Source organism: Phyllobates terribilis, unplaced genomic scaffold, assembly GCF_046119375.1.
Source record: "Phyllobates terribilis strain yellow unplaced genomic scaffold, ASM4611937v1 Scaffold_1__5_contigs__length_1240528914, whole genome shotgun sequence".
Classification (NCBI taxonomy): domain Eukaryota; kingdom Metazoa; phylum Chordata; class Amphibia; order Anura; family Dendrobatidae; genus Phyllobates; species Phyllobates terribilis.
Window position 1 is genome coordinate 234,414,598 of NW_027362761.1, and position 24,552 is coordinate 234,439,149.

General features: G+C 42.1%; 2 protein-coding genes across 2 annotated transcripts in view; both read right to left on the reverse strand.

Annotated features, from left to right (window-relative positions):
- LOC141254942 (twisted gastrulation protein homolog 1-A-like) overlaps positions 1-5,081 on the reverse strand; it is a 56,213-nt gene extending 51,132 nt beyond the window's left edge. Inside the window, exon 1 of the mRNA XM_073671054.1 lies at positions 4,928-5,081. Coding sequence (XP_073527155.1) covers positions 4,928-4,939 — 12 coding nt within the window. The 5' untranslated portion in view covers positions 4,940-5,081. The remainder of the gene's footprint in view (positions 1-4,927) is intronic.
- Positions 5,082-9,027: 3,946 nt separating this feature from the next.
- PPP1R3E (protein phosphatase 1 regulatory subunit 3E) lies at positions 9,028-24,548 on the reverse strand. Its single transcript, XM_073671055.1, has 2 exons — positions 22,545-24,548; positions 9,028-12,083 (listed from the first exon to the last, which is right to left on the reverse strand). The coding sequence occupies exons 1-2, from the start codon at positions 22,956-22,958 to the stop codon at positions 11,589-11,591; spliced, it is 909 nt and encodes a 302-aa protein (XP_073527156.1). The 5' UTR covers positions 22,959-24,548; the 3' UTR covers positions 9,028-11,588.
- Positions 24,549-24,552: the final 4 nt, after the last annotated feature.

Consider the following 24,552-nt stretch of genomic DNA (forward strand, 5'->3'; position numbering starts at 1 on the left):
GGAAATCATTAAAAGCTACAGGAAGCGACGAGAGGCTGTTATTTTTGCAAAAGGAGGATCTACTAAATATTAATGTCACTTTTCTGGTGAGGTGCCCATACTTATGCACCTGTCAAATTTTGTTTGAATGCAGATTGCACATTTTCTGTTAGTACAATAAACCTCATTTCAAGGCAGAAACATTACTGTGTCCAACAGTTATTACATATATCAAACTGAAATAGCTGTTGCAAAAACACCAATTTATAAAAAACATTAAGCTTAAGATTAATAGGGGTGCCCAAACTTTTTCATATAACTGTATTTAATACCCTACAAACCATTATGAGTTCTGGCTCCTACAGACCAGTTAGACGCTCCTAATCAACTCGTTACCTGCATTGAAGACAGCGGTCTTACACAGTCACCTGTATAAAAGACTCCTGTCCACAGACTCAATTAATCAGTCAGACTCTAACCTCTACAACATGGGCAAGACCAAAGAGCTCTCTAAGGATGTCAGGGACACGATCATAGACCTGCACAAAGCTGGAATGGGCTACAAAACCATAAGTAAGACGCTGGGTGAGAAGGAGACAACTGTTGGTGCAATAGTAAGAAAATGGAAGAAATACAAAATGACTGTCAATCGACATCGATCTGGGGCACCCTGCAAAATCTCACCTCGTGGGGTATCGTTGATCATGAGGAAGGTGAGAGATCAGCCTAAAATTACACGGGGGGAACTTGTTAATGATTTCAAGGCAGCTGGGGCCACAGTCACCAAGAAAACCATTGGAAACACATTACACCTTAAAGGTTTAAAATCCTGCAGTGCCTGCAAGGTTTCCCTGCTCAAAAAGGCACCTGTGAAGGCCCGTCTGAAGTTTGCCGATTAACACCTGGATGATTCTGTGAGTTATTGGGAGAAGGTGCTGTGGTCAGATGAGACAAAAATTGAGCTCTTTGGCATTAACTCAACTCGCCGTGTTTGGAGGAAGAGAAATGCTGCCTATGACCCAAAGAACACCAACCCCACTGTCAAGCATGGAGGTGGAAACATAATGTTTTGGGGGTGTTTCTCTGCTAAGGGCACAGGACTACTTCACCACATCAATGGTAGAATGGATGGAGCCATGTACCATAAAATCCTGAGTGACAACCTCTTTCCCTCTGCCAGAACATTAAAAATGGGTTGTGGCTTCCAGCAAGACAATGACCCAAAACATACAGCCAATGCAACAAAGGAATGGCTCAAAAAGAAGCACATTAAGGTCATGGAGTGGCCTAGCCAGTCTCCAGACCTTAATCCCATAGAAAACTTATGGAGGGAGTTGAAGCTCCGAGTTGCCAAGCGGCAGCCTCAAAATCTGAATGATTTATAGATGATCTGCAAAGAGAAGTGGACCAAAATTCCTCCTGACATTTGCGCAACCCTCATCATCAACTACAAAAAACGTCTGACTGCTGTGCTTGCCAACAAGGGTTTTACCACCAAGTATTATAGTGGGGGGAAAAAAGTATTTAGTCAGCCACCAATTGTGCAAGTTCTCCCACTTAAAAAGATGAGAGAGGCCTGTAATAGACATCATGGGTAGACCTCAACTATAAGAGACAAAATGAGAAAACAAATCCTGAAAATCACATTGTCTGATTTGGAAAGAATTTTTTTTCAAATTTTGGTGGAAAATAAGTATTTGGTCAATTACAAAAGTTCATCTCAATACTTTGTTATATATCCTTTGTTGGCAATGACAGAGGTCAAACGTTTTCTGTAAGTCTTCACAAGGTTGGCACACACTGTTGCTGGTATGTTGGCCCATTCTTCCATGCAGATCTCCTCTAGAGCAGTGATGTTTTGGAGCTGTCGCTGGGCAACACAGACTTTCAACTCCCTCCAAAGGTTTTCTATAGGGTTTAGATCTGGAGACTGGCTAGGCCACTCCAGGACCTTGAAATGCTTCTTACGAAGCCAGTCCTTCATTGCCCTGGCGGTGTGCTTGGGATCATTGTCATGCTGAAAGACCCAGCCACATTTCATCTTCAATGCCTTTGCTGATGGAAGGTTTGCACTCAAAATCTCATGATACATGGCCCCATTCATTCTTCATGTACACGGATCAGTCGTCCTGGTCCCTTGGCAGAGAAACAGCCCTAAAGCATGATGTTGCCACCCCCATGCTTTACAGTAGGTATGGTGTTCGTTTGATGCAACTCAGCATTCTTTCTCTTTCACTTCTTGCATTACATGAGCGATATCTATTATAGATTCTACAATAGCTCAGAAACCGGCGAATTCTCTCAACGCACAGTGCAGACCGGACAGTATAGTCCTCCATACAGTATTATGGGCCCCATATATTGCTCCATGCAGAATACTGGTCCCCATATAACGCTTCATACAGGATACTGGTCCCTATATAATGCTCCATACAGGATACTGGTCCCCATATAACGCTCCATACAGGATACTGGTCAGCACATAACGCACCATACAGGATACTGGCCCCCATATAATGCTCCATACAGGATACTGGTCCCCATATAACGCTCCATACAGGATACTGGTACCCATATAATGATCCATACAGGATACTGGCCCCCATATAGTGCTCCATAGAGGATACTGGCCCCCTTATAACACTCCATACAGAATACTGGCCCCCACATAATGCCCCATGCAGGATGTCACCTCCCCCCTTATAATGCCCCATGCCGGATGTCACTTCTCCCCCCCATATAGGGTGCCAGTACTACAGGTATTGAGTGGAAGACAGAGGAGCCTCTTAAAGAAGACGTTACAGGTTTGTGAGAGCCAGAAATCTTGCTTGTTTGTAATTGACCAAATACTTATTTTCCACCAAAATTTGAAAAAAAAATTATTTCCAAAGCAGACAATGTGATTTTCAGGATTTGTTTTCTCATTTTGTCTGTCATAGTTGAGGTCTACCTATGATGTCAATTACAGGCCTCTCATCTTTTTAAGTTTGTGAACTTGCACAATTGGAGCTGACTAAATACTTTTTTCCCCCACTGTAAATGTTGTTTGCCAGAGGAATCAAATACGTATTTCTCACTGCAAAATGCAAATAAATTTATCTATTTTATACAATGTGATTTTCTTTATTTTGTTGGATATTCTATCTCTCAATGTTAAAACTAACCTACCCTTAAAATTATAGACTGTTCATGTCTTTGTCAGTGGGCAAACTTACAAAAACAGCAAGGGATCAAATAATTATTTCCTTCAATGTAGGTCCTTTTGAGTTAAATGAGGTCTGCTTGTCAATGGTGCATGAGAAAAATATGCAAATTAGCTCTTACCCAGAATGTTTTTTTTTTTTTCACAAGTGGCACCCATGGAAGGTGGTTACCCAGTAAATCAGTGTCCAACCCATTAACACACCTTGAAATGTGACTGAGGATGTTATCTAAGACAGATACCCATTGGCTGTTTCAGGGTACTTGCTTCTCATCGGTACAAAACAATGATTTGGCTGGCTGCTTTGAGATATAAAAATAAAATCTGAGCCTGTATATGGCAACAATCTAAGCAATGCCACTTAATGAATCAAGTGCATTTTATGCAAATGGAGTGCACTCCCATGCACTTTGCAAGAAATCTTACTCAGAGAATGGAGTAGCATTACTGGTGTAAGGTACAACACAACTGATCATAAATTAGACGGGTGCGTGGAGCTGCCAAAACTGGTGTGAATGCTAAAAGTTGAAAAATTGTTTGTGCAACTTCATGTTTCGAAAATATTTCGTAGCTTTTTAAGATGTTTTACTCCAGAATTCTGGCGTAAACACCTTAATGAATTGGGGCCCGAGTTTAAGTGCTCGCAGATAACATCATTTGCAAACCATGTCCAACTTTTATCAGACAGTCTGATGAATATTTATAATGCCTTTTGCAGTGATGGAATAAATTACAAGGAAACGGTTTTCAGTATTCATACTTCACGAAATACACAATTTATTTGTTTGCTGTTTTTTGCTAAAGCCACGTGGGGATCATAAAGGTATAAAGAAAGCAAATGTTTGTCCTCTTTTGGATCTTTTCCTGAGTCTACCTCAATTTTTTTCATGCATGTAACAAAGAAAACCAAAGAAAAAGCTGTTAAACATGAAATCCAAGGCATTCTTTTTTTTACAAGCACCAAAACGGGATACAAAAAGTATGTGAGATTATAGCCTAAAGGCTTCACACATTGTAGATTTGAGTACTGAAAACCCTCAGTGGATTACAGTGGCAGCAAGTGAATCTCATCCATACGCTGCCGAGAATTTCCAAACAGAAATTGACTTGCGCCATGGATTTTTTACATTTGCTGCATGTCAATTCTTTTTGGAGATTTACACTGTGCAGCTCACTTTGCAATAGGGTGAAATGCAAAGCAAAATCCGCATGTAACACACTCAGGATTTGTTGTTGAATCTAAGACAAAATCCAAAACAGATTTTTTATCCTTCAAGTGTGGACACTCAAATTGTGGTTTGAGGAAAATAAATGCACTCACCACATACAGAATGATAATCAGGGATGAAGTTACCACATTTGACTTTTTCACTGGCCAGATATATATTTTGGGTTCACTTTTGTGAAGGTGTCTTTTTCATTCTCAGTTTAGTCACCGCATGTCTTGTTTTCCAGTACATGAATATCAATTTTGTTATCATATCCAGCACATCAATTAGAGTAAATTTTATAGCTCTTTGTACAGCTACGGTTACTGTGGGACTGTGCTAAGTAACACATAATTGATCTTTTGGGAAGGCTAATCTGCAACCCTAAATAAAAGCATGGCTAACACAAGGAATTAAGGGCAAAAAAAACCCAAAAATACATTGTAGTATAAGCAGCAGCAAACAAGTGTGAACCAGGCCATTAATGGACTACCCACATTACAACTCATAGTAGCCCACTCCAATAGCTATACGTTACCTTCAAGTCCATGTTCACCTACAATCCTGTGCCCAAAATCAGTGTTTCTTCTTAGCTTCTGCTTTTTGTGGAGTGCTGTATGGAAGGATTGTGTGTGGCAGAGGAGACTGGTTTGTAAGAAAAGGGGGAAGTGTGATGAGTTTAAGGAAAAGAGTGGGGGCCTGAGTGAAGGAGGGTGGTAAAGAGAGGGAAGGCTGTGTCGGAGAGACCAAGCTTCTACGGGGAGTAAAAAGAAAAACATGTGGAAAAGATTATAATTTGGAGTGGCGCCAAGATAAAATGTAGAGCTGAAGGTAGAGAGGAAACAGCCACAGGGGGAGGGTTAATCAATGGGGATGAGTGAAGAACACTCAGGGAGACCTGAGCGATGGAAAATGTGGCACTTTTTATGTTCAAGACCCTAGAGCTTCTCATCATCACATATAACCATAGACACAAAGTCTGCCGTGCCTTGTAACTACACCAGTCTAACATAAGGTTACTTGCTACGCATGTCATCTGTGGTGGAAAATATGTTTTATCCAAATGCACACTTATTATTTATTGACACAGAGTATGTCATTACTTGGATGGCAAGGTGATGAGCAAACAGATTAGCTCAGGGTAAAACATCCGCCCATGCTCAGTAATACATTTAGATAAACTTTCATCACAACATATTCCAGTAATTTCCAGTACCATATTTATAAGTAGCTCCCGCAGCCTGGCTGCATATACCACAGATTGTGTACAAGTGAAAGGCTAAGGCCATCTGTATATCCATGATTTACCCCTGTAAAAATAGCATTTAATTATGTTACATAACGAACTGTGTAAAAGTCTCTTCACTTTACGCCTCAGAGCACCTGGTCTCATGTGTTGTGGGTTTGTTTCTGATCTTCGGATCTCATGTCCATCATTTCTGGAGATGAACATCATTTTGACAGGAAAAAAATGTTGGAATCTGTCGCAGAGGCTCCATGACGTAAATGGACAGTCAGTCAGTAGAATGATCACACCAAACAGGATTTGGACACTTTATTTCACAGTCCTGTTCAGATGTCAACAGATATTGCATTTTATTACTCGGTTCATTGCACATGAATTAAACAAGTCAGTAATAGGAATAATGATAAGGCAACTTGAAGGCCTCCGAGCTGAAAGAAATACGGTATTTATACACGATTCTTTCATAACCCAATAATTATGATTGCAGTATCATAAAGAGTATGTGCCAAACTGAACAAAGGTTAGAGTGCTGTGATTGTAGATTATACCAGAAGATTATAGCCTGGTCTTTACACATCTCCCAAGACTGATTCACTAGCAAAACTATAATATACCATTCCTTTTGTAATTCTGAATTATACAGTGTTACAAATAGCATGGTGTTCTCTGCTTGATAATGGATAGGAATTCACATGTCCATGTATTAAAAAAAAGAAATGCGCTGTGTGCCGCCATTTCTTATTGATGGTCCCCAATATCAGAATACATGGAGGTGTTTTGTTATCTGATAATCTCATTTTCAGTTTCATGACATTTTGGATTATCGGAGAGATCAACCATAACATGTCCTGGTCACTGCATTCAGAGTTAATTATAACATGGCATATATATTCTAAACATAGAGAAAACGGCTTAACCCAAGTCTCAAATATTTTACTACCAGTAATATATCTATCATTACAAGATAACATAATATTGCTTACTGCATGAGCAGCAGGCTATAGTATACAGTACAGACCAAAAGTTTGGACACACCTTCTCATTTAAAGATTTTTCTGTATTTTCATGACTATTAAAATTGTACATTCACACTGAAGGCATCAAAACTATGAAATAACACATGTGGAATTATATACTTAACAAAAAAGTGTGAAACAACTGAAAATATGTCTTATATTCTAGGTTCTTCAAAAGTAGCCACCTTTTGCTTTGATGACTGCTTGGCACACTCTTGGCATTCTCTTGATGAGCTTCAAGAGGTAGTCACCTGAAATGGTCTTCCAGCAATCTTGAAGGAGTTCCCAGAGATGCTTAGCACTTGTTGGCCCTTTTGCTTTCACCCTGCGGTCCAGCTTACCCCAAACCATCTCGATTGGGTTCAGGTCTGGTGACTGTGGAGGCCAGGTCATCTGGCGTAGCACCCCATCACTCTCCTTCTTGGTGAAATAGCCCTTACACAGCCTGAAGGTGTGTTTGGGGTCATTGTCCTGTTGAAAAATAAATGATGGTCCAACTAAACGCAAACCGGATGGAATAGCATGCCGCTGCAAGATGCTGTGGTAGCCATGCTGGTTCAGTATGCCTTCAATTTTGAATAAATCCCCAACAGTGTCACCAGCAAAGCACCTCCACACCATCACACCTCCTCCTCCATGCTTCACGGTGGGAACCAGGAATGTAGAGTCCATCCGTTCACCTTTTCTGCTTCGCACAAAGACACGGTGGTTGGAGCCAAAGATCTCAAATTTGGACTCATCAAACCAAAGCACCGATTTCCACTGGTCTAATGTCCATTCCTTGTGTTCTTTAGCCCAAACAAGTCTCTCCTGCTTGTTGCCTGTCCTTAGCAGTGGTTCCTAGCAGCTATTTTACCATGAAGGCCTGCTGCACAAAGTCTCCTCTTAACAGTTGTTGTAGAGATGTGTCTGCTGCTAGAACTCTGTGTGGCATTGACCTGGTCTCTAATCTGAGCTGCTGTTAACCTGCGATTTCTGAGGCTGGTGACTTGGATAAACTTATCCTCAGAAGCAGAGGTGACTCTTGGTCATCCTTTCCTGGGGCGGTACTCATGTGAGCCAGTTTCTTTGTAGCGCTTGATGGTTTTTGCAACTGCACTTGGGGACACTTTCAAAGTTTGCCCAATTTTTCTTAAAGTAATGATGGCCACTCATTTTTCTTTACTTAGCATAGCTTTTTTCTTGCCATAATACAAATTCTAACAGTCTATTCAGTAGGACTATCAGCTGTGTATCCACTTGACTTCTGCACAACACAACTGATGGTCCCAACCCCATTTATAAGGCAAGAAATCCCACTTATTAAACCTGACAGGGCACACCTGTGAAGTGAAAACCATTTTCGGTGACTACCTCTTGAAGCTCATCAAGAGAATGCCAAGAGTGTGCAAAGCAGTCATCAAAGCAAAAGGTGGCTACTTTGACAAACCTAGAATATAAGACATTTTCAGTTGTTTCACACTTTTTTGTTAAGTATATAATTCCACATGTGTTAATTCATAGTTTTGATGCCCTCAGTGTGAATGTACAATTTTCAAAGTCATGACAATACAGAAAAATCTTTAAATGAGGTGTGTCCAAACTTTTGGTCTGTACTGTACATACTAGACATAATCTTCCTCTCTATAGTACACACCATTTCACTTGTAGAAATCACAGGACAAAACATCATGCACACATCTAGAAAAAGTATAGAGTGCCGAGTAGTCTAAGAAGGAGCCTACGAGGCAACTAAAGCCACACGATTCCCTGAGAATCCATGCTGTCTCAATCTTACTTGTGCTCCACTGATAGGTTAGTCTATAGGTCTTATATATTACAAAAATACAACACTTCTTTTAGCTCCATGCTGTGTGAACTGGATTTACAATAATTTGTGCATACAAGTACTCTAATGGTAATTCTACATTACTTTACTAGCTTTCTTTCTTTTGTCTTCACAGCCCTCACCTTATAAATATTCTAACTTAGGAACATCGTCACCTCTTACTATAATAAGCCATACTTCCACAACAACTTGACAGTAATGTTATCACAACTAATTAAGAAAATTCTCTAATAACATAATCCTCTCATTAACTTGATTATCATGCTTTACTGTATTCTTTTTATATACACAAGCAATTTGCTAAAATGATCATGTTGACTGATTAAAAAAAAGGCTACGAGCAGTGATCAGCTCTAGTAACAGCGACTGAAGTTCAAGTCCGCCCAACACCATTATTAATAGACAGTCTAAACCGTTCCTACCATCCATCCCCAGTAGTAAGAATTTTCCTCCTGTAGATCCTTCACCTACAATTTTCACTCTTGTTTGATGTGAGCCAACTGATTTTGCCATTTTCATCTATCAGAAGGGTGTAAACTAGGTGTTTGTTGGAACCTTCATTATACAACTACTAGAAGCTACGTTGGTGGCACCATATACAGTACTTAGCATCAAGCTGGAATGAAGTCTTTGGAGTGCAGCTGATTTAGGCTATGCCCATAGCCTCTACTGGCTATTCACTCACATTATTCTTGCTGTCAAAATGAGGTAGGTAGATTTTGACTAAACCCAACCAATTCCACTAAAAGTCATCAGGGTCTATTGTGTCAGATCTACTGTATGATGGAGTCGACACATTGTGAATTCTCTTATAAGTGAAAGCAAAAATGCAGATGTGAACAGAATTTTACATAAAGCAATTTCTAATAATTCTCCCAAGAGTGTCTTCAAGCTGAATACCATGTAATATATATGGAACCAGTCTCATTAATTATTCTATTTATTGAACATCACCAATCGTAGCCAAATTTATGTATTTATTCATCCAAAACAGTCCACTGAACTATGTACTTTCTGGTAATAATGGATCACACTCCTCTGATATACTGCACAAGAAATAAAAGAAAGCAGTAATTAAATTGAGCAGCCTCAACAAAGACAACGTGATCTACATTTAGGAACCGTAAAGAAGTAATTTGTGTCAACTGTTCAACCATTATTTTAATGGCAATTCCTGAGCTGCTAAGGCGGATGCTCCAGAGAGACTAAGTAAACGGTATATATACAGAAGCCTTTGTATTTCCATGAGTAACACAAAGGTACAGTGTAGTTAGAGACAAAGGTGGCAGGCACTTTAGCAGTGGTTGAACAGTCAGTGTCTATCTATTATAAGAATAGTAGGCTTACAATTGTCCTACATGAAAACACTTAATTCAGCTTTGACTAGAATTCATATACATTTTCCACTCCTCAAGTTCGCTGTGCATTTCATAGACTATAATGGAGAGTGACCACCCATGTGCAGACACCTTTTCCGTGACTCCCTCATTCTAAAGATTGCAGTGATCTCTGCACTTGGTCTACCACCGAACATACTTAGCAGCTTTTCAGTCTTAATACCCTAAATTTCATAGTTCATATTTCAGTTTCTTGGATAACTGAAATCACATCAGGGCAGGCACATTCATATTAGACTAAGAGAAAATAGTCTCATTGCCCATAAGCAGATGTGGTGACTCCAACTGTAAAGGTGTACATGCACATGGATGTTGGCCAAATAAAACTGTTTTGGCAGGATTAGAGAAGGTGAATGGTGATGTCCCGATTCCCCCCCCAACAACAGGTTTTATGGCATCTTGAATTTCAACTCCTGCCCATCTACCCCTCTTGATCATTTGATCTCAAGAGTGATGAGTCATTGCCAGAGGTGTCTGGCAACTGCTTTGTGCCCTCTCCCCATTGAGAACAAATGCACACTTGCCAAAACAAGAAACAGCCCTGTTTTTTTGGAAACAATCAAGCACTAGTTTGGTATTGACAAATTTTTTCTACAAAAGGAACCAGTTCTTTGAGAAAAGTAATAAGTAGATTAATTAGCCTGCTGGATTGAAACAGGGCACTCTCTTTAGCTTAAAACCTTGTCATTTTCAGCACTTGTCTTGGTTCATAAAACTACTCCTTTTAGGGTACCGGTAAGGCAAATTTTGGTCACACATCCACGAAAATGTAAAAATAACCGAATTAAACTACAGTCCAAACAGGTTACAATACCACAAAACAGTCGGAATACAAATAGTTCACGTCTTTACCCTAAATGTAAACTAATATTTTCTTATCAGCCAGATTCTTTTCAATCTCTCCCTCTCAGGTCTGAGTGTCACTTTCTCGCAGAATATCAGTATTAAAATCTATGGCAACTGCGACATTGAACATATACTATATTGTCAAGTACTGAGGTATTAGTTTTAAGTCTGTGATCTGCACATGTAGTGAACAATGATTACACGCATACTGCCTTTATATTATTATTTCACACAAATAAAACACATAATAATTTAGTCAGCTATCTTTTTTTTCTCTAGAAAGCAGCATATTCTACGGAAAACGTAATAATTCAATATAAGTCGTCTTGTGCTTTACAGTGGCATTAATCCAGAAAAGGCCTTTAAGACAAGATTCCTCTTTATGTATGTTGAGTCTTGTGGAACTGAGTGAGCCTTGACCCCCACCATTAACCCCGCCACTTTGCAGAGATTTCCATATTTCCAAGCTAAGATGATGGCGCTCCAACTGAAAGCAAGGCTTCTGTAATGCTTAATGATGTGTCAGAGGATAACTAAAGGTTGACCTTCATGTGTGAGGCAGGGGGTCGTGAAGGAGCAAGGAAGCATTATGCCTTATTCATTATCTGTTTACTCCCAACATATTAGGCAGCTGTGTTTAAGGAAATATACACATTTTTTTATATTCTTTATCAACAGAAATCAGATTTCTATGTCCAGTTCCACCATCTGAGAACACACCATGACACTTGGGCTGGCCACGGGAGACTCGCATCCGGTCGGTGACTAGTAGTCCATATTTAGACTGCGAAACACAGATGTATTATATCAATGAACATAAATGTGTGATCAACTATTATGAGTTACACCCCTATATTAGCTCTTTCTTATATGAAATGTATCCATCCATTCTCAGATTCTTGAGTTTGTGAAGACCCAGTTTCAGGTCGAACAAGGCTGTAATTTCTGCCTTTGTTATTGTCCCAGAACTCCTGATCCCCTACTTGATAGCGGACAGCGAACTCTAGTGATGAAGACTGTGGTTGGTCCAGTTGTGGAAGTGGAAGACGAAAAGTAAAAAGATCTGTGCCAGGGTGCCCAGGTCCACCATGGCACAGACGAGCAGCATATAAAGCATGTGTATCTTGGTAAGAGAGCCATTTGTTAAGAGAATATCGCACAATGACTCTTTTTTCATAAGCCAGATCCAGAACTCTAACTGAACCCCACAAAAAACAGCTCTCACAGCGCATGCTCTGTAGACACACGCGCTGATCCCATGTCTCTTGATCCCATGCACTTCGCTCCCAGCTTTGCTTCTCCAACGTTCCACGCTCTACTATCCATGATGGGGATAAAGCATGCCGAGCCTCGCACCAACTCTGAAAAACAGCAAGATCTAGAAATTAGGAATACTTTGATGTGTATTAAAAGCATAAAATAATAACTGTCAAGCTTATCTAAAAAGTGTCATTCCAAGCCAGAATATGGAAAAACAGCTGGTCGTGTATATAAAATAATACATTCATAGATTAAAGTCTTAAATGTGCTGGTCTTTATTGAACTTACCAAAAATTATGTGAGCTGGTATAAAAGCAACCCACCCCCACCCCCTTCAGATTGCGGGGCACAATTCTGATTTGTATTGTTTCAAAGCTGCAATTTATTAAGGAAAATATAAATAATAAAACCATATGGATTGGTTAATGGGTGATCACATCAGCAACTATCCAGAGGACTAAAAAGTGGTTTGCGTGGAAATTTTCCAGAAAGGAAAGTCCCAGCTCAGTAATAAAAGTGCACGCTATTAACCTCATATGACTGACATACTATTCCTGGAACTGTTAAAGAGCCATCCAACTTTGATCTGAAGCCATTACAGCTAGGAACAGAACACATACTTCATACTTATGGGTAAAAAAAAAAAAATAATAAACTTTTTTTTTGTATTTTAACTAATAACTATGTTCCTATCCTTAAAAACACATAAAAATGTTATTTAAGAAAAAGCAACTCAGACATTAAAGTCAAATCAGTGGGGGTCTAGCAGCTGGAATCTTCAGGCGCCATGAAAATAGTGGAGCCAAAGTATAATGACACACAGAGTCCTAAGGCATTCGTGCTACTAGACCACACAGCATATGAGGTTTTCCCCTAGAAGCATATTGCACAAAGGAGCCGCCACTTTTTATTCTGGGGGATCCATTCAGAATCCTACAGAAAATAGAATAAAAAAACCCTGTTAGAGAAGTACAGACTTCTATGTATGACATATTATATCGCTTTACAACTAAAAGCTTGTTCAGAACCAAAATATGTCATGCGCATGAGCCCTAATGGATCCAAATACCTTTCACGCCCTATTAAATGTTATTTCATACTTTGGCAGAATCAATTGATAGAAAAGTTTGAGTATTAGATTGACAGCACATATGCATTACAGCAAAAGTAATACCCACAAAGAAGCGGCATTCACCCTCTGTAAAATCATTATTTTTATTTTCTTCCATTAAAATTACTTTTAAGAGGCAAAGCAGGAGCTCACATCCCACAAGCGCCTGTTTTGCCTGTTAAATGCATTTTGCAGCTGGGGAGTGCAGCTTCTTTGTGATATTATTACTACTTTTATGCACATGTGCTACGGATAGGTTAAAGCAAAAAATCATAAAGACTAAGTCTGTGAAGTGTAAAGCCATGTATGACCTCTAATCAGAACGCTGAGAGTGCCAAGCAAAATTCTTTGTTCTGTGTATTAGTAGGACGACCACTGGTTTAATTCTGTAGCTTGTGTTCTTATTCCATTCTTGTACTCTGTCCAGCTCATGCTTCAGGAAAGCTTCTGGTGCATATATCAAACCTGTCTACAGGACCCAACTTACCCACCATACTCCTAGGAAAGTATTCTTGTTTTTACAGTATGGAATAGTGTTGTACATTACATTATTAAATGCAGAGGCATATTGCAACCCCCTCCTCCCTACAAATGTATAGTTTTTTTACAATGGGGGGCTATAGATGACATATGCAACTGCATGCCTTCATAGAGTCATCTGATGAAGCCCTCTTTCAGAGATATCTGGCAGGAAATGCTCCCAATGTATACCCTGTTGGAAAACTCATACAAAATGTGAGACAAGCCTAATGCGTTATTCTTCCTGGGGTCATGATGCAGGGCAATTGAGTAGGCAGCAACCAGTCAAACCTCTCAGGGTGTTGTGCAAAACTACTTGGCACCTCTAAACAGCTTATTGCAGAACTTAAAATCAAACTCTTAAGAAAGCCATACTTGTTAGATGACCAATAGCCAAACTCACCAAGTTTGATGGGACCGGCAGAGCACCTAATGCTTATAGTTAGTTCTGACTCTTCCCCCTACGCTGATGGCTATTTAACATGCTCTATCCTTTGTTTCTTAGGTGCCACCAGAGCCTATACCTTTCTCCATACTAAGAAAATGCACACTCGGCTGAATTAGGTGTGCATGTATATTTAGTGTTTTTTTGGCTGAGGTGTATATGCCCATTTACAAAGCAGGACAAAACTTCAAAACATATCTAACTATTTGCTTCTGCACACAGATTTTTTTTTCAATGGAAGAACCATACCAATCTCTGTAAGGCCCCCTTCACACGTACGTGTTTTCAGTAAGCGTGGCATCCGTTTTCATACGTACTGGAGACACGTACACACGCACACCCATTATAATCTATAGGGCTGCTTACGTGTCCGTGTGACCCACACGTAGATATGTTTGTTTTTTTCTGTCAGTTTGGATAACAATACGTACCACACATGAGCACATGGATAACATATTTGTGTCATCCGTGTGCCACGTACTGCAATAGAATGCAGAAAAGAAATGACAGATTTTTAGGTGTTAAAGATGTGCAGAGATAGATAGATAGATAGATAGAGAGATAGATGGAGAGATAGATGGAGAGATAGATAGATAGATAGATAGATAGATAGATGAAAAAGATGGTGGAACAGCACAACAATTACTCACAATAGGTGCCAGGCCCCCAAACAACCGTCCAGTTGTTGAAAATATACGAAATGGGAGGCAGCACTCCTGTATAGATGCAAAAAAATATGGACTTTATTTAGCCCAGATGGCTTGAAGAAAGGTTCTGTGAGCCGAAATGTTGCCATCTGGGTTAATTAACCCCTTTATCCCCGAGGGTGGTTTGCACGTTAATGACCAGGTCAAATTTTACAATTCTAACCACTGTCACTTTATGAGGTAATTACTCTGGAACACTTCAACGGATCCCGCTGATTCTGAGATTTTTTTTTCGTGACATATTGTACTTCATGATAGTAGTAAAATTTATTTGATATCACTTGCGTTTATTTGTGAAAAAATCGGAAATTTGGCGAAAATGTTAAAAATTTAGCAATTTTCAAACTTTAAATTTTCATGCCCTTTAATCAGAGAGATATGTCACACAAAATAGTTAATAAATAACATTTCCCACATGTCTACTTTACATCAGCACAATTTTGGAACCAAAATTTTTTTTGTTAGGAAGTTATAAGGGTTAAAAATTGATCAGCGATTTCTCATTTTTCCAACAAAATTTACAAAACCATTTTTTCGGGACCACATCACATTTGAAGTGATCTTGAGGGGTCTTTATGACAGAAAATACCCAAAAGTGACACCATTCTAAAACCTGCACCCCTCAAGGTGCTCAAAACCACATTCAAGAAGTTTAGACCCAATTTTTTTTATTTTCGCAAAGGTAACATGAAAAAATGGACTCCAAAATTTGTTGTGCAATTTCTCCTGAGCACGCCAATACCCCATATGTGGGGGAAAACCATTGTTTTGGCACACGACAGGGTTCGTAAGGGAAGAAGCGCCATTTGACTGTTTAAATGTAAAATTTGCTTGAATTATTAGCGGATGCCATGTTGCGTTTGGAGAGCCCCTGATGTGCCTAAGCAGTGGAAACCCCCCACAAGTGACACCGTTTTGGAAACTAGATCCCTCAGGGAACTTATATAGATGTGTGGTGAGCAACCTGAACCCCCAGATGCTTCACAGAAGTTTATAACATTGAGCCGTAAAAATAAAATTTTAACATTTTTCCCACAAAAATGTTTTTCAACCCCCAATTTTGCATTTTCATAAGGGTAACAGGAGAAATTGTACCATGCAATTTGTTGAACAATTTCTCCTGAGCACGCTGATACCCCATATGTGGGAGAAAGCTACTGTTTAGGCGCACAGCAGTATTCGGAAGGGAAGGAGCGCCATTTGAGTTTTTGAATGTAAGATTTGCTTGAGTAATTTGCGGATGCTATGTCGCGATCGGGGAGCCCCTGATGTGCCTAAACTGTGGAAACCCCCCACAAGTGACCCCATTTTGGAAACTAGACCCCTCAGCGAACTTATCTAGCTGTGTGGGGAGCACCTTGAACCCCCTGGTGCTTCACAGACGTTTATAACATTGAGTTGTAAAAATAAAAAATTCTAACTTTTTCCACAAAAATTATCTTTTTTATTTTCACAAGGGTAAGAGGAGAAAATGGACCTCTAAAACTGTTGTGCAATTTCTCCTGAGTACGCCGAAAATGGACTGTTTGGGCACTCGGCAGGGTTCAGAAGGGAAGGAGCACTTTTGAACACAAAACTGGCTGTAATCGAGAGCAGACGCCATGTCGCATTTGGAGAGCCCCTGATGCGCCAAAACAGTGGAAACCCCCCACAAGTGAACCCATTTTGGAAACTAGACCACTCAAGGATTTTATCAAGGGGTATAATGAACATTTTGAACCCAGATGTACGACACAGAATTTGATAACATTAGATTATCATATTGAATAAGTTGTCATTAGTCTTGAGCGCAAGTGCTCGCTACTTGAGTTTGCATAGGGTACTCGGTTATGCACCATGTATCGCAGATGCCCGAGTCCCTGCCCCGCACGTTTCACGGTTATTAGACACCCAAAAAAAAACATGCGGGGATCGCTCGAGCATGGCATGCAATCCCCGCAAGGTTTTTTTGGCTGTATAACAGCTGCGAAACATATGGGGTGGAAACTTGAGCATGTCACTCGAGCACCCGCGATACTCGGTGCATACCCGAGTACCCAATGCAAACTCAAGTGGCGAGCACTTGCGCTCAACACTAGTCGCCATATCGTCATCATTTTTTTTTCATTACTTTTGAAAAAATCCCAACACAATCCTAACCCCAACCCTACCACAACCCTAACACTAGAGTTTATTTTTTATGCCGTTCCTCGTGAGGTATAAGTGATTAGACGACTTTATTCTTTTGGTCGGTGCGATTACAGCGATACCAGATTCATATCGGGTTTTTATTATTGACAGCTGTCACACACTAAAAAAACCTTTTTATTGCAAAGACCAGTTTTTGCATCGTCATGTTTTGAGAGCTATAATTTTTCCATATTTCGGCAGACAGAGTCATTTGACGACTTTTTTTTTGCTGGACAAGTTGACGTTTTGTATTGGTACCATTTGCGGGCAAGTGACATTTTTTAATCGCTTTCTATTCTGATTTTGGAGAGGCAGAATAAACAAAGGCCAACAATCCAGGAATTTTTGGGGGGGCTTTTGTTTATGGCGATCCGCGTGTGGTAAAATTGATAAGGCAGCTTTATTCTTCGGGTCAGTACGTTTACAGCGGTTCCACATTTATATATATTTTTTTATGTTTTGGCGCTTTTACACAATAAAAACTATTTTATAGAAAAAATAATCTTTTTTGTATCGCTTTATTCTGTGAGCTATAACTTTTTTATTTTTCGGCTGATGGAGCTGTATGGCGGCTTGTTTTTTGCTGGACAAGTGACGTTTTAAGCGGTACAATTTTTATTTACATTTGTGTTTTTTATCGCGTTTTATTCCATTTTTTGTTTGGTGGTATGATGATAAAGCATCATTTTTTTTTTTTTTTTTTTTTTACCGTGTTCACTAGCGGGGTTAACTAGTGGGACAGTTTTATAGGTCAGGTCGTTCCGGACGCGGCGATACCAAATATGTACACTTTTATTTCATTATTTTTTCATAATATTTATTTATGGGTACAGTATATTTTTATTTTTTTGGATTATTTTTGCATTTTTTAAAACAATATTTTTACAATATTTTTTTTCACTTTCTGATACTTTTTCTTACTTTTACACTTTGTCCCACTATGGGACTTTCACTTTTTGCAGTCTGATCGGCTGTATAGCACAGGAATGCAGCAGCATCTCTATTCTATCCAGGTCATCAGCGCTGCACAGGGAGAAGTTACTTTGATCAGGCACTGCGCATGATCAAAGTAACTTCCTGCTGTCTGGTGACCCAGATGTCGTCACCATGACAACCACCGGGACCTGGCAGAGACAGCGAGGAATGCTGGAGAGGAGGTAAATAAGTGGAGCTTACCTCCCCTTGCTCCCGGAATGCTGCGATCAACTTTGATCGCAGCATTTCGGGGGTTAATGTGCAGGGAGCGGTGCGGCACCGCTCCCAGCACATAGTACCGGGTGTAAGCTGTGAGAATCAGCTGACACCCGGCGGCGATCGCCAGGGCATACTAATACTTATCTGGCCCAATAGGCCCAGGGTGCAGATACTTATTGGTATGGCCCATGTCAGAAAGTGGTTAAAGTCCATATTTTTTCCATCTATATTGGAGTGCTGCCTCCCTTTTCATATTTTAGATAGATAATCATGAGATATGTAATGTATGCCTTGCGTGTGTAGCTTACTGTACATCTAATAGATGAAAAATAAATGTAATAAATAAATGAAAAAAATGACCTGGGCCCCCCATTTTTGGTAACCAGCAAATGTAAAGCAGCCAGCTGTCAGCTGATATTATCAGGCTTGGAAGGTCTATGGTTATTGGGCCCTTCCCAGCCTAAAAATATCAGCCCGCAGCCGCCCCAGAAGTGGAGCATAACATGAGATGAGCAAATTCTGTTGCTTCACCTTCGCTCTTCCCAATTGCCCTGGTGCGCTGGTAATCGTTATAATGGAGCTTGTGGTTGATGCCAGCTGTGAATTGTCAAAAAACACAGCTGGCATCAAGTCCTGGTGTTAGTAATGGAGAGGTGTCTATCAGACACCTCCATTACTAACCCAGTAATAAAAACACACACACACAAAAATACTTTACAGTGGTTGCGAAAGTATCCCCCTCCTTGACTTTTTTACCTATTTTGTTACATTACAACCTGTGTTTAAATATTTTTGCAATCCACTGTGTGTGATGCAGCAGCACTAAATAGCTTAAGTTGGTGAAGTGAAGTGAGAAAAAATATAGGCATAAATTTAATTTATGGGATCAAATAACTAAAAATACTCATGTGCATATGTATTCACCCCTTTTGCTATGAAGCCCCTAAAATTTTTGGTGCAAGCAATTACATTCATAAGTCACATGTTTAGTAAAAGGAAGCCCACATGTGTACAATCTAAGTGTCTTATGGTCTGTCAGTATATACACACCTTTTCTAAAAGGCCACAGAGGCTGCAGCAACATTGAGTAAACAACACAATGAAGACCAAGGAGATCTCCGAACAAGTCAGGGGCAACGTTGTTGAGAAGTACAATTCAGGGTTGGGTTATAAAAAAATATCCCTATCTCTGATGATCCCCCGAAGCAGCATCAAATCCATTATCATCAAATGGAAAGAACAAGGTACCACAACAAACCTGCCAAGAGAGGGCAGCCCACCAAAACTCTAAGCCCGGGCAAGGAGGGCATTAATCAGAGAGGCAGCACAGAGACCAAAGATAACCCTGAAGGAGTTGCAGACTTCCCAAGTAGCGACGGGAGTATCTGTCCATACGACCACAATAAGCCATACACTCCATACTTACACACAAAAATTGTAAGGCTCATTTTGTGTTTGCCAAAAGACATATGGGGGGATCCTTAAATGTATGGAGGGAGGTGCTATGGTGAGATGAGACCAAAATTTAACTTTTTGGCCACCAAGGTAAATGCTATATCTGGCACCAAACCAGCACAGCTCATCACCCCAAGAACAGCTCTTCCCCTGATGCCCAAGATTCCCACTATCATCCAGAGACACTGGCCACTTCTAACAAGAGCCTATCCTAACATCAAGGCCGTCAAAGCACCAGCCCTGATGTGCACCAAAATACCCTGCAACATCAGGGAACAACTAGTAAGAGGCGACATAGGCAGTATACAAAAACTACCTACCCATCGCTTTCTCAGTTCCTGCAGACACAGCACATTCCCTTGTCTTAACTGTGCAGCAGCTCTAACATCACCAAATCTGAGAATATTACACACCCCAGGACAGGCAAATCATACCCCATACAGGGATACTTTACGTGCAATTCCAACTTTGTCATTTATGTCATCAAATGCCCCTGTGGCCTCCTATATGTCGGTGAGATCACACAACACGTTTGGGACCTCATTGCAAGCCACAAGTCCACTATTCGTTGCGGCAAAACATGGCTACCACTACCAGATCATTTCACATATGCCAGACACTCTGTATCACAATTACGTTTTCAAGTTACTGAACAGGTCCCGAGACCGAGAAGAGGCGATAACCACATCCAGTTTCTTAAAAAAAAAGGAAAGCTTATTGGATACGCACCCTTCAAACCTTAGCTCCTTAGGGTTCCTTAGGGAAACTGATTGGCTAACTTAATAAAAATATTTTTCCTCTCTCCTGATCCCTACAGACAAGCTGATCTTGCCCCTTTTTGTCCTCCACACTACCTCATAGGTGTGTCATCAATGACATGTAACTGCGACATTTTTTACTACTGAATTCCTACAGTCCTCCCAGGTCTACTCATACTTTCTGCTCCAGTGTTCCACTAGTTCTCTCTCTTCAGTAAGTGTATATGCCCACGTCTTCAAGTTGGCACTAAACATAGTATTGAATCTGAACCTGTACACACTCCGCCTAGGGGTTCAATCGCACCTGTCATAGTCGTGGCCACTAACAGGCTTTATTACTTCGGTGATGCGTGTCACTTTCGACGCACCTTGGTCCGGTGGACATGTAGCTTGTACATATTAACTAGGACATTGACTATATATTGTAGCTTTATGTCTTATATTGCACGACTCTCACTTCTTGTCTCTTTCCTTTACAGCGATATTGTGATAAAGACCCTGGAGGAGTTGAAGCATCCTATGTAACTTTGTCGCATATCTCCCAGCACCTTTTGCCTTTTCGCTTATGTCTGCTTTCACGGATAATAAAACTACTTTGCATCACAAGAGTGTGCGGTGAATTTCTCCTGTCAGTGTGGGAGGGAGTGGCAGTGCAGCTGAGTTTAACTGTGTCACGTTACAAACCTTTCAAACAGCTCTCCTGATTACCGAGTGTGTCAGTAATCTCATTTATGTCTGCCATGCTCAAGCAACTTGTAATCACTCTACAGTGAGATCAGGGCTCACACAGGAACAGCCTGCCTGTTCTGCACTACTCCTGTGTGAGATGTAATGACACCCTGCTCTGCTCTCACTGCAGTGTGTGCAAGTTGAGCACAACAGTCTTAAAGGGAAAGTCTCTCCAGGTTTTTCATAATCCAACTGAGAGCAGCATGATATAGGGACAGAGACCCAGATCCCAGTGATGTGTCTATGCATATAAGCAATGAGCTGCTTGCTGTAGTTTTGATATAATCACAGTTTAATCTGCTGTAGACTTACCAGTTCTCTGAATGCTGAGCTCTGTATAACCCGCCCACACCAGTGGTTGGCAGCTTTCTGTATACACTGTGCATAGGCAGAAAGCTGCCAATCAGTGGAGAGGCAGGAGTATACAAAGCTCATGAATATGGAGGACTATAGGGCAGCAGGTTTACTAGTCTTCACTAGTCTTTACTAGTGATAATCTGTTGATAAAATAGTGATTTTATCAAAACAACACCAAGCAGACCAGTAAATTACACTTTGCTGGAATCAGGGTGTCTGACCTTACATGATGCTGCTTTCAGATTACCTGGTGACAGAGTCCATTTAAGTGTGATACCGAGACAATGAGCTCTCTTCTCAGGACAGGCAGTGTGGGTAATTGAAAGTACAGCAGAGGTTACTGTGCCACCTGACACCTATACTCAGCTGTACTGCCCCTTTCCCCACACTGACACATGCAGGAGGATAGACCAGAAGATCAGAGTGGTATCATTACATCGCACACACTGAGAAATCTTGCAATGCGACTGGCTGCTTTGAGGTCAAAAGTGACAATCCAGGTCCTTCCTATGATGGTCGCAGGTGTTGTACACAGCAATCAGGCATCACAATCATTATTGTTAGCTGTTTACTTTAAGCTATGCCAGTGAGAAAAAGGAAAGATCTTCCTATGGGACGATGGTACTAATTTTGGTACCCAAATATTTTGCATGAATTTGCTGTAAAAATCACAGGGCTCTAAGGGGTAAGGTTTCTCCTTGTGGAGAGTGACAAGTCATGTCTGCCATGCCACGCTTTGCATGCTTCTCTGGGAAATTAAATATGCAAATTGTCTCTTCAGAGAGAAAGATGACTTGAACTCTTACATCCCAGTCTTAGCCTCTCACCCAGCCAAATCAGATCTCATGCTTTGCAATGATGAGGGGCAATACCCTGAAACACCGTGTCTGCAAATTGAGATTCTGGCTTGGCTTTTATCCTAAGTCATATTGCAAGATTTGTTAAAAGGTCGATAGTGACTTGTAGGATCGCTGCTTCCAACAGGTGGCGCTATAGAGTTCTAGTCTTCTTCCTCTCTGTAAAATCAAACAATCCAATATTCTTTTTCACAGCGGTCAAATTTTTGCGGCTGTAAGGAAAAGTAGTGAAGAAAAAAAAAGGTAAAAATCAGCACATACCACGTCCTCCCTGGCAATGCAAGAGCCTCCAAGTTGTTCCAGCCGCTCTTTCTGCAGTCGATAGGTGACATGTTGAGGGATACAAGGAAGGTCCTCCCGTCTGAAGTGGCGGACAGACTCTAGCTCCAATCCCAATGCATCAGCAAAGCGCACTCTCTTCCTAGTTTCAGGACTACGGTGTCGCTCTACCCGGGACACGCGTAGTGCTGGTGCGGATCTTGAGCGCCACCTGCGAGGGGCAGTCTGGGTTTTCACTGTACAAGAAAGGCCAGGGCAGGATGGCCCTTCTTCTACCTCATCATGCTCCTCTAAGCTGGGTCTGGCTGTGCGGTAGTAGGCTCGCTCATACAACCCGGCTATATAACTTAGATTCCTGGGGATGTCCCCGCAGGGAGGCCGAGAAGGACGAGACATTCTATGTGACAAGCTATATTGTCTGTTCCATGCAGCTTCCCAGTGCCCTCCTCACACCACTCAGCCCTCTGCTGCCCAGATTACACCTCTCAGCTGCTCAGCTCACACCCCTCAGCCCTCTTCTGCCCAGATTACACCACTCAGCCCTCTGCTGCCCAGATTACACCACTCAGCTGCCCAGCTCACACCTCAGCCCTCTGCTGCCCAGATCACACCTCTCAACTGCCCATTTCACACCTCTCAACCCTCTGCTGCCCAGATCACACCTCAGTTGCTCAGCCCTCTGCTGCCCAGCTCACACCTCTCAGCCTTCTGCTGCTCAGCTCACACCTCTCAGCCTTCTGCTGCCCAGCTCACACCTCTCAGCCTTCTGCTGTCCAGCTCACACCTCTCAGCCTTCTGCTGCCCAGTTCACACCTCTCAGCCTTCTGCTGCCCAGCTCACACCTCTCAGCCTTCTGCTGCCCAGCTCACACCTCTCAGCTTTCTGCTGCCCAGCTCACAGCTGACCAGTGCTCAGCCCTTTGCTGCCCAGCTCACATCTCTCAGCCCTCTGCTGCCCAGTTCACACCTCTCAGCCCTCTGCTGCTCCACTCACGCCTCTCAGCCCTCTGCTGCCCAGCTCACACTTCTCAGCCCTCTGCTGCCCAGTTCACACCTCTCAGCCCTTTGCTGCCCAGCTCACACCTCTCAGCCCCCTGCTGCCCAGCTCACACCTGTCAGCCCTCTGCTGCCCAGCTCACACCTCTCAGCCCCCTGCTGCCCAGCTCACACCTCTCAGCCCCCTGCTGCCCAGCTCACACTTCTCAGCCCTCTGCTGCCCAGCTCACACTTCTCAGCCCTCTGCTGCCCAGCTCACACTTCTCAGCCCTCTGCTGCCCAGCTCACACTTCTCAGCCCTCTGCTGCCCAGCTCACACTTCTCAGCTCTCTGCTGCCCAGCTCACACCTCTCAGCCCCCTGCTGCCCAGCTCACACCTGTCAGCCCTCTGCTGCCCAGCTCACACTTCTCAGCCCTCTGCTGCCCAGCTCACACTTCTCAGCCCTCTGCTGCCCAGCTCACACTTCTCAGCCCTCTGCTGCCCAGCTCACACTTCTCAGCCCTCTGCTGCCCAGCTCACACCTCTCAGCTCGTGTCCTCTGCAGCACTGCTGTGCTTCATCAAAGCCTCCCGCATCCCAGCATCCTGCAGTCATCTGGACCATTACCGTATTGCTCAGTGTAGGGCGGCCGCCGCCGCTCCAGCCCGTGCCCACCCCATCTCCTGTCCGCACAGCAGATTGGAGGGGAGCTGCAGGGCGGAGCCCAACGCAAGGTGATCTGTGTAGGAACAGACATGAGGAAACCGGAGACAAGAGTGGCGGTAACCGGCGTGCTGGGCCCAGGAGCCGCTAATGTCACTGCATGTGAGGAGAACGCCACTCTACACTGCCCGGGACAGAACGCTGCACTCAGGAGCAGCCGGCAGAGGAGCACATGCAGCGCCGCATGGCCGGAGCTTAGTGCGGAGACATGCACGGCCGCTCTGGCGGTGGACGCACACGATACTGCAACAGAACTTGTGCTGACCGGTGCCGTGAGTGTTCGGTACTGTAA

Excerpts from the sequence above, each read along its gene's own strand:
- PPP1R3E (XM_073671055.1), bottom strand. The coding sequence starts at position 22,958 with ATGTCTCGTCCTTCTCGGCCTCCCTGCGGGGACATCCCCAGGAATCTA. Across the intron at positions 12,084-22,544 it reads GCATTGCCAGGGAGGACGTG|AGTTGGTGCGAGGCTCGGCA; the intron begins GTATGTGCTGAT and ends GCTGTTTTTCAG.